The sequence below is a fragment of the Bidens hawaiensis genome, unplaced genomic scaffold (assembly GCF_021521415.1).
Source record: "Bidens hawaiensis isolate Kalapana, Puna unplaced genomic scaffold, B.hawaiensis_p1.1 tig00007049_1, whole genome shotgun sequence".
NCBI lineage: Eukaryota > Viridiplantae > Streptophyta > Magnoliopsida > Asterales > Asteraceae > Bidens > Bidens hawaiensis.
In genome coordinates, this window is record NW_027491485.1 from 959,617 (window position 1) to 970,474 (window position 10,858).

General features: G+C 34.6%; 1 protein-coding gene across 1 annotated transcript; it reads left to right on the forward strand.

Moving 5' to 3' along the window:
* The first annotated feature begins 6,854 nt into the window (after nucleotides 1–6,854).
* LOC143634427 (cyclin-dependent kinase inhibitor 3-like) lies at nucleotides 6,855–10,238 on the forward strand. The gene is made up of 3 exons (XM_077102514.1): nucleotides 6,855–7,222; nucleotides 9,638–9,829; nucleotides 9,914–10,238. Exons 1-3 carry the CDS (start codon nucleotides 6,933–6,935, stop codon nucleotides 9,981–9,983), a joined length of 552 nt encoding a protein of 183 aa, XP_076958629.1. The 5' UTR covers nucleotides 6,855–6,932; the 3' UTR covers nucleotides 9,984–10,238.
* Nucleotides 10,239–10,858: the final 620 nt, after the last annotated feature.

Genomic DNA, 10,858 nt, shown 5'->3' on the forward strand with positions numbered 1-10,858 from the left:
CACACAATGCTATAAAGCGAGTATGCCCACTACTATAGAAAGGAATTAACATTATCAATAACTATAAAGAAATATGATGTTATTATGTAAAACGTGGGCACGTATCACACGGTAAAAATAAGTTATTACACGGTAAAAATTTTGATCATTTTGTGTTGTATTTAGAGTGTGCGAAATGAGAAGGTCTCTAAAGAAAAGGAGACTTGTTCAAGCAAAGTTCAATAACATCAAGTCTTTATCTTTCCTATAAGGGTTATATGTAATGAAGAGTTACAAAATTAGGGAGATTTTGACATGTGACGTCATATCAACAGATGAACGATTTTTATTTTATGGGTACAGTGGTGTTGTAGACATTTGTATTATAACCCCATTTTTATTTTTATTATTTTTGTTTGGTTAAACTGGTGTAACTTCAATTTTTTTAATTTAAGTGCAAAATTTTACTAAAAGGGAAACTCGAGCAATAAAAGAGACCAACACAAACAAAGAATCATATCAAAGAAACCTAAACGAAGATAGCCACGTTACAAAGGAAAGTTAACGTAATTAAAACAACACCATTTATCCCAATACAAACTCACCTTTTTTTCCTGTTATTCAACCACAAAAAAATGTAACTTTGATGTCGTTAACCAACGTTGTAATCAAGCTCTATTATATATATATATTAAACATGATTTTGTTTATTACGGTTTCTTTATTTCATGGTAAGTATAGTATAGTATGTTCACATCTGTATTTGCATTGTTTTCCAATTTCGATATTTATCTTTATTATATTGTAGATAAAGGGATTTCAACATTGCAGAGGAAGAAGACATTAGTTACTATGCAGGCTATGTAGGTAAGCAAGTTTTGGATGCATGCTTTGAAAGTGATTATGTGATATTAGTAGTTAGAATGATGTATTAATATAATCAGTTGTAATAATATGCGCTGTGTGCGTAGGATAGTGTTTGGATAAATAAATCGGATTTCCAAATTGATTACCTGAATGAATTTGAAAGCCTGCAAATCTCATATGATGATCAATTTTATAAGGGTTTGCATATATGAATCATGATTGGAAGGGTGATGAAATCTACTTATTATCAAACCATTTTAGTAAACTGATTTTGTTTGTTTGTTTCAAGTGTTGACCAGGACGGTGGAGCAATTATAAAAGGTGAAAACTTCACTCTAACTCATGTTTCCACTTTGGTTTTATCTTTATATGTGAACAAACTTTTTTTATGAAATAAATGGTAGATGGTAAACAAAAACAAAAAAACAAATACAAAACTCTTTTTTATGTGGCCATCAAAGAAATGACTAATAGTAATAACATATATATACATATTAAGAAAGTCTTCACATGCAATTAAAACGAAAAATATGCAATTGAAAACATATACATGTTAAGGAACTCTCGAGATATGCAATTAAAAGCATATATACTTAGAAAGTCTGCATATATACTTAATTTTAATGTTTTGGACACAGATTTGTATGGTCATTTACAAGAATGAAAGACCGAGAGCGCAAATTTTATCTAAGGTACAATTTACCTTTCATCTTGCTCAGCTTAATCCGTTCTAAATGTATATGTTTTGTATATGGTGTTGTTTGACAGGAAGTTGCATGCTATATATATGGCTTGGAGCTTAAAATGATTGACAAAACGGTTTCTTTATGTTTCATTATTTGGAACGCCAATGTATAATAACGCCAATGTATGTTACAATCGTCGGACTTATGTGAGCCTTGAGTTTATTATAGTTTGGTTGTATATATATATTTTTCGTTTTCATTTGAGAGGTGGTCTAAACAACCCTCTACAGTCTTCTTAATTTACTCTAAAACTGTATTATAGACACAAACCCGCGCAACGCGCGGGTTATAAAACCTAGTTTGTTATTAAAAATCAAATCATTTCAAGACTTGCAAAAATCAGGTATAACTTAAATATAGTTATTTTAGACTGATTTATATGGTGTCTAGTTAGAATAGCAACTTGCTAAATCCCACCCCGTTTTAATGAACTACGTCGTTTAAAAAAATGGTTGCATTTTATTTACCTTTTAACAAGTAACTTAAATATCCTTTTGCGGACGACACCATGCTAAAAAAATCCGATGATACTATAGCATCTTTTACAATAAACCAAAACTATAAGTAAAACCATTGTTGTTCGTGCACATAATGCCAAAGGGAATAATCATGTACGGAAAAAGCCGGAAATGAGGGTATTAAAAGAATAAATTAGGGCCAAAATTCTATGAGTTAACCTACAACATTAGATCTATAGTCTCTACCTTTTTTTAACGGCTAACGGATTCTCCAAATAGGTTACTGGTTAAATTTATTAGTTGAGATACATCGTCTTTCGATCCGGAAAAAACTTTCACCTAAGGCTAACGTCCTTGAACACTCGCCTGAAGGCACGACAATGCGTTGAGATAAAACTCATGCAGTTTAAAGATCCAACTAGTGAAAACCACCTATTCACTTGGATCTCATCATCATCCTGGTGCCTTTGAAGCTAAATAATGAGAGAAGGAATCGAACATTCGTCATATAAAACAACAAGTCTCTCACTTACCACTAGCTCATCAACTATAATCTATATCTAAACTAGCCATGGTATTCAAATATTTCATTTTCTTTTTAAAGGCATTGATTAAAACACAAGCTTAGTGATGGCAAGACGTTAGAAAACAGTACAAACTTACAACGACAATTTAAGCATTAAGATTAAACTTAACTCAATTCACGCATTTCAACGTGATGAATTTCCCCAATACTTTACCCATATGAAATTCTTCAAGAATTCGATTGAAAGCCGGGTGTTTGTTGTTGAAATTATCTCGTTCATCGCTCTCCACAAGCTCTAATATGTGGGATCACCACTTATAATTGTATTCATCCTATTCATGTAATTTATCGAGTTTGACACTCATATTAACGCTACAAAGATAATGGAATAACGGCTACATAAGCTCTTAAAGTATTAATATACTCCGTATCTATTTTTTGATATATTATGCATTGAGCAACATCCCTATTATAATATTATATCTTATCTTACGCTTTAAAATTTAGTTAAAAAAATCATAAACCCGTGCACTAAATCCCTATTATTAATTGAGCTTTTGACTTTTGTCATTCAAATCTACTGTGGCTGCCTTTTCTTTTTCTTTTTCTCTCTTTTCTTTTGAAAACTATGACTTTTTTTTACATTAATTCATCACACTGTCATACTCTTTAATTCAAAGAGTTATATTGTTATACTCTAGTCAAACTATATTGTCTTAGCTGGGCTCACGTTAATTACAGAGTTTGACTTTAAAATACTTTTATAAAAACAAAACTAGAATAATGTAGAGTGGTCATGAATTATAGTAATTGTTTCAACCCAAGACGTAAACAAATACAAGGATAATAAGACTCGTTAAAGACCCAATATACATATAAGGAGACTCTTTTGTTACATGAAATGAATGTATCCATATATCTTTGACTCAAACTTATGATATGATAAAATATGGCAAAAGCTATACAGAAAAAAGATTTCATATGGACGTACTAGTTCATGTAAGAGTATACGTAAAATACCAAAGGGGGTTATTCATATTCAAGCACGTTTCGATGATACCATTGTGACTGTTACAGATGTACGAGGGCGAGTGGTTTCTTGATCCTCTGCTGGAACTTGTGGCTCCAAAGGTATAAGATCCAAGTATGCAACGATCACAAGTCAGGATTAAAGGTCTCGGTCTCGGAAGATACGCAACATTACGAGCTATTCGCATAAGTGGTATACTATTAAGTTTTCGTACGGGATGTAAACTCTATGCCACATAATGGTTGTAGACCCCCGAAAAAAGACGTGTGTAGAAAAAACCTGAAGAGATTTCAATAACAATAGAAACAAGAGAAATAACTATTCAATGATCAGATCAAATAATATTATTACGGTTCTAGATAAAATAATAGTATCTACTTGGACACTACAGTGGAAGTGTGTTGAATCAACAACAAACAGTAAGCACCTTTTATATGGGCACTTTATTCTGTCTCCACTTATGTAAGGTCAAGCAGACACAATAGGCATTGCGATGCGAAGAGTTTTTCTTGGAGAAATCGAAGGAACATGTATCAAACAGGCAAAATCTGAGAAAATCTCACACGAATATTCTACATCGTCAGCCCTACACCCGCCTCTCGAGTATATGCTTCAACAGGAATTACACAAGGGTAGATTATAAACCTCTAGTAAAATGACCGCACGTAGCACAATAGTCCGCTTTAGGGATTGACGACTTACCCATTTAGTAACTTTGACACTGGACATTCCCCAAACTGGTACTGTCGGGTCGGGTTCAATAATGGACGCATGTTGGCATTCCAACCTTCCTTCGCCTTTCATGACCACATATCTTTCTGGCTAAGGAATAAGAAATCCTTCTCTTATTCCATGAAATCCAATTTGCATTTCATCTGGGAAAACCCATCTTTTTCTCAACAATGTCTTTGTCATTTGATCCAATAGCATATTTGAATGAGTAAAACAATTTTTTTTTGAAAAATATTGAAAATCTTGTAAATGTATTGGATATTCATAAAATGAAAAATAAAAGAAATTAGAACTATAAAATTTTCTTTATATGCTTTAATGGGTAACGTGTTAACCGGTACCCAATCTATCTTTAAAATAAGATGAAACCTTTCTTTTTGTCGTCTCATGTTCGAGTCGTGTCAAGAATTATCGCCCGCAACCATAAACATTCAAGTTTCACTTTTTTTTTTATTTTTACATATTAATTACCTAACCAGGGGTAATTTAGTCCCTAAAAAAAGATAGAACCATACAAATACAACCAAATCATTCTTTCATCCAACTTAACTTAACTTAACTTAACTTAACTTAAGGCTGAGGGGTGCGGAGCGCTAGTCAGGGCGCGTGAGGGACTTCGATAGCGCCCCGGGGCGCGAGAGCCACACCACCGGGGCGCGAGAGGGGCGCGAGAGGGGCGCGAGAGCGGAAAACGAGGCAGGCGCCAGGAGGCTCGCGCGCGTGAGTGGCTGTGGGAAATGGGAAAGAGCCGTTGGAAGGCTTTAATAATGAATAAAAATATTTTTTTTTTTTTAACAAAATCATCTATATATATCACAATACATATATCACAATACATATCAAACACAACCATTCTCACATACTACAACCAAAACGAATATCACACACCACACCCAAAACCCAAAATCACCCTATCTTCGAAACCTTTTTTTAAAAACATGTCTGGAAATTGGTACCCAAACCTAGATTCAGATTACCCTTACGACGATTTATGGTCGGCACCGGAACAACCGATGTTTTATTCGGGGTCGCAACAATCATCCGGCTTTCAACCATCCAACATGCAACCGTCTCCTAACTTTGTAGTTCCGGAGACACAAGAACCGGAACCAGAAGGTGAAGCTGCGGGACAAAGAAGACGCGTCCACCGGAAAAAACAACTTGCAACGGACGGGTCGGGTTCGGCTTCGACCGGAAGGGCGAAACGGAAAATCACTCCGTGGTCATCGGATGAGAAGGAAGCCCTGTGTCGGGCTTGGATAGCCATTTCTGAGGATCGGCGTTGCGGTAATTGTTTTAACGTTTTTAAAAATGATTGTAAATAAAAAGTTAAATAAAAAAGTTAAATGGCTTACAAATTTATTTACATAATTTTGCAGCCGACTACCAAAAGAGCAAGGTCTTTTGGACAAAGGTTAGGGAGACGTTCTATTCGCTCGTTGGGAGTACAGAGCGGAATCCCGATATGATTTCGGGTCGGTGGACCGAAATTAGAAAATTTGTCGGCTTGTTTACTAATCTGTTCAACAGGAACGCCGGTCGTATGAGACCAAGTGGCAGTGACGATTTGGCGGTCTATAATTTCACTGTCGAAGAGTGGAAGCAGGAGTGCCTGCGGAGGTATGGGGCGGTGAAGACGTGGGACGGTGTAAAGTTGTGGGAGAGGTTGAGAAGGTGTGCCAAGTGGGTTGAGCTGGTGGCGCCGGACCTTGATGCGGAAGTAGGGCCGAAACGGACTAAAACTAGTTCGTCTGGAGCGTACAGCACAACGGACGGGTCGGATTGCCGGGTTGGATTCGACCTAAACGTTGCGGGGGAGGAAACGTCTTCACCGCCGAGGAGGCGGCCATTGGGAAGGGACGCCAGGGGGAAAAAACCGGCTGAGGGGGAAGCCGTAAACATCAACGATCTTGTTGAATCCCTCAATAAATTCAACAAAACCCTGGAGGTGGTCTCTGTTGACAAAAAGGAAAAAAAAAGAATGAGAGATTTGGACTTCCTTGCAAGAGACTTCAGCCACCTAAATCCGGTCGACCAAATGCTGATGGAAAAACAAAAGGAACGTATCCGGAAGAGGTTGATCGAAGAAGACGAAGCCGAAGAATAAGAATAATGTTAATGTGTTTTTTTAATTTTTTTTAATTAATGTGTTTTTTTAATTTTTTAGTACTTTAATTTTTTTTATATATTAATGTGTTTTTTTAATTAATGTGTGTTTGTTTAAATAATTACTTGTTTTTTTAATAATACGTTTTTTTAATACATTTATAAAAAAATAAAAAAATAAACCGCTCGCGCCCCCTCTCGCGCCCCTCCACACCATGCCCCGGGGCGCTATCACCACTACCAATACCCATCTTATCAAGTTTCTCTCTCTGCCACACGTCACAATATTATTGGATGGCGCCCCCACTCACGCCCCCTCTCGCGCCCCCCACACCCCTCAGCCTAACTTAACCCTAGTTTCATAATATTCCCCCCTCTTTTTCCACCTCTTCATTTTCATCACTCTCCACAATTTCACCAAACCAAACAACATATTATTCAACAAACCCTAATTCCCCATTATTAACCCACCATCCAATTACACACCCATGGGCAAATACTTTCGTAAATCAAAATTAACCGGCGACGTGGTGGCAGTCATGGACGTCTCTCCGTCGTCTCTCGGTGTCCGAACACGCGCCAAAACCCTAGCTTTACAGAAACAGCTTCAAGCTTCTTCCCAAACACCGGAATTAACTGATGACGTGGCGTATCTACAGCTAAGAAGCCGTAAGCTGGAAAAACCACAACAAACTGTTTTGGAGGCTAATTGTGATTTGGGTTCTCAAGAAGCTTCTTTTGCTGATAATAATAATATTGAGTTTGATGCCAGAGACAGGTATAATTTGTTTTTCCTGTTATTTAACATTTTTTTGTGCATCAATGCTCTGTTTTTATTTATTTATTTAATATTGTGTTCTTAATTATTTGTGGAAAAGGGGTGCTTCTAAAATCACATTTGAGATGAAAACTTGTTATAGTAACTTTTTAAACACTATTTTATTTTTTCATTCTTTTGACATATTAATATTATTAATCTTTACTTGAATTATATAATTTATTTAACATTTTCTGTGCATAAATGCTCTTTTTTTATATATAAAAACTGTGCTAATTATTTGTAGAAAAGGGGTGTTTCTAAAATCACATTTGAGTTGAAAACTTGTGAAAATCATTTCTAAATACTATTTTTTAACTTTTTTTATCATTCCCTTAATTACTATTAATCTTTACTTGAATTTTTCTGTTCATAAATGCTCTGTTTTTTTTTTTTAAATTGTATTCTTATTTATTTTTGGAAAAGGGGTGTTTCTAAATCACATTTGAGTTGAAAACTTGTTAAATTCACTTTTAAACACTATTTTTTTTTAATTTTGTTTTTTCATTTTTTATATGTTATTAGTCTTTCACAAAACCAAAAAGAAATTAAAATGAAATGTAGACCACAGAAGTACATATGTGTATTTTGTGAAGTTACATGTATGTATCTTATATGAGATAAATATATGTAGATCACGGAAGTAAATATATGTAGTTTCCGAAATTACATATATGTATCTAATACAAGATAAATATATGTATATTAGGAGCTATATACATGTATTTTCACGAGCTACATACATGTATTTTCACGAGGTACGTGAGTTTTTTGTTTCTCTTTGGTTTGGTAATAACATATGAAAAGAATGAAAAAATAAAAATATAAAAAATAATTGTTTAAAGTTTGTTTTCATTGAGTTTATGTTAATGGTTTTTATTTGAACCTTTTCCAAGGAGGCCATTACCACATTGACTTCAACCATTTTTTATATAGTTTTATATAATAAGTTTATTGTTATTCGATAACATGAAGGACTATGCATATTTTGATTTTATGTTTTTATTAATTTGTTGGTGATTCTTGTAGAACTAGTTTTTGTCTTTTGTGGGTGTCAGTATTTTTTAAATGTTGGTTGATAATGCTCTTTGAGGTAGACTTTATTGTTCTCATATGTAAAAGTGCTTTCATTTCTTTTTCAATGCATCATCATGTGTTTCTAAACTTTCATATTTGTCCAACTTTCAAAAAACAATTTCAAATTTGTACATTCTTGTAGTGTAGTATTTATCATCTTGTTGATGTCTTTGATTACTGACTCACCAAATAAGTGGTCACACACTTGTACAATTTATGTTGACATGACACATTTGATTATACCATTCAAGATAAAACTGCAGTGGTTTGTTTTTAAAATAAAATAAAAAGACATTGACCATAAATGTGGCCACTTGCTCTTGTTGAACTTTCTTTTTTCCTTTCCTTTTTACCAAAACTTATAAGACAGGGGTTGTGACATGTTGCTGTGTTTATAACCAACATTGTTACTATTGGTCACATGGTCTCATTTATTATCAGCTGGCATTTGTTATGTATAAAGACAACTCCTTTATTGGATACATTGTTGTGAGCTATATTTGTGTAGCATCTATTGATTGATTTTGATGATGATATATATTTTTTTTAAATCTAAAACAAATTTTTTTTCCATCACATGTTGACCATTGCCATTTCATGGTTTAGAGTTCAATCAACAGTGTTAAGTCTAGCATGCATAGCAGACTAGCAGAGGATGAAAGGGGGCCCACATAAGTTGTTTTTACCTTGTGTCAGTGAACAGTTCATAAACAATTGGGGTAGGGATAAAGTGAAAAGTTTCACTTTCACCATCATTATTTTTATAAAATAAATCCCTCTTTTTGGGCCTGATATTGTTTGTTTTATCCTGTTAACTGTATGTAACACACGTTACTACATCTTTTTCAGTAGGGCCTGGTTTAGATAAGTTGTGTTTTTGGGACTATAGGCATAGCAAAAGAAAGAATCTTGTTTTAAAGATTAGGTAAAGATTTATATCTAAACTGTGTTTAAATTATCAAGTGTTAGATGGATTTAGGTATCTTGATGCAATTTACTTGTGTTGTTTGAGAACTACAAAACAAAAACAAATAAGAATCTTGATTTAGAGATTAGGTAAAGATTCATTTTCTTAATTGTATTAAATCATCAAGTGTTAGATGGATCCTAGTATCTTGACGGAATAAACTTGTGTTTGTTGGGACTATGGGAAAAAAAGGAATCTTGATTCGAAGATTAGGTAAAGATTCATTTTCTAAATTGTTTTTAATCAGCAAGTGTTGTGTGTCTGTATTTTGATGCAATTTGCTACTGCCTACTGTAGTAGTTAAGTTATGCTAATTGTCATTAATTAAACAGGGGCACGAGGGAAAGCACACCGTGTAGCTTTATCAGGGAGTCAAATGACGCTGTTACCCCTGGTTCTAGTACAAGGCCTACAAGCCGACACGCTTCTAATCGTATGACACAGAGAATTATGCCTTCTGCACAAGAAATTGAGGAATTCTTTGCCCTTCATGCGCAGGAACAGCAACGGCTTTTTTCTGAGAAGTAATTAACCTTAACCTTTGTCTCATAAGCATGTTTGACTTTGTTGACCAAAGGTCGGATACTCATTTGGGATTGTGAATGCAGGTACAACTTTGATATTGTGAATGAGAAGCCGCTCAAAGGACGTTATGAATGGGTGAGAGCGGATATGTAACAACATTGCGGGACAGCGTCATTATGATAATCTGAAGATGAGAAAATAGCTAGGATTGGTTAATGATCTCTAGTGTTTATGTAAAGTGCAAACAAAATAGTTGTGTAATCTAATGATCTCTCCTAGGTAACAGAGCTGATGAAATTACACACTTTTAACATATTTAGGGTAGATTGCAAGTCATAAATAATTGCTAGGTTTAATTGTTGAAAAGTATCCATATCAGGTCTTTATCTGATTATTGTAATCTTGTTTAAATAAAAAAGCTTGTAGTGTTTGGTAAATTTATTTGAATTATCTATACTATATATAATACAATCAAACAAGTTGAAATGCGAGTATGCAGAGCTGAAAAGATAGTGAGCATGTAAGCAACTTGTTATCGTATCTTTATCGCCATTATATGGTCGACAACTTGTAACTTCAAACCATAAAATTATACTGTCAGATTAGTTGAATTTGGTTTGCACGTAATATAAAATTGTTTATTTTATTTCAATTTTGATTTACACAAAATAAAACCCGGACAGAGAGAAGAGCATGGTGAAATGTAAGTCTGCAAAGGTGAAAAGATAGTGAGCATGTGATTCAATTGTTGTCAGTAGAGTACTCACTTGATGGTGTTGAAATTAAGTTTTGACTACATTAGGCTGAGGGGTGTGGGGGGCTCCAACGGGGGCGCGAGTGGGGGCTCCAGCCAATAATATTGTGACGTGTGGCAGAGAGAGAAACTGGATAAGGTGGGTGTTGGAGCCCCCGCTGGAGCCCCTGGCCCTGGTGTGGAGGGGCTCCAGCAGGGGCTCCAGCGGATTTTTTTTTTATTTTTTTATAAATATATTCAAAAAACGTATTATTAAAAAAAACTCATAAATTAT

Bases quoted from the DNA above. Each gene is read 5' to 3' on its own strand.
- LOC143634427 (XM_077102514.1), top strand. From the start codon at position 6,933: ATGGGCAAATACTTTCGTAAATCAAAATTAACCGGCGACGTGGTGGCA. The intron at 7,223-9,637 runs GTATAATTTGTT...TTAATTAAACAG, and splicing joins GAGTTTGATGCCAGAGACAG to GGGCACGAGGGAAAGCACAC. The intron at 9,830-9,913 runs GTAATTAACCTT...TTGTGAATGCAG, and splicing joins CAACGGCTTTTTTCTGAGAA to GTACAACTTTGATATTGTGA.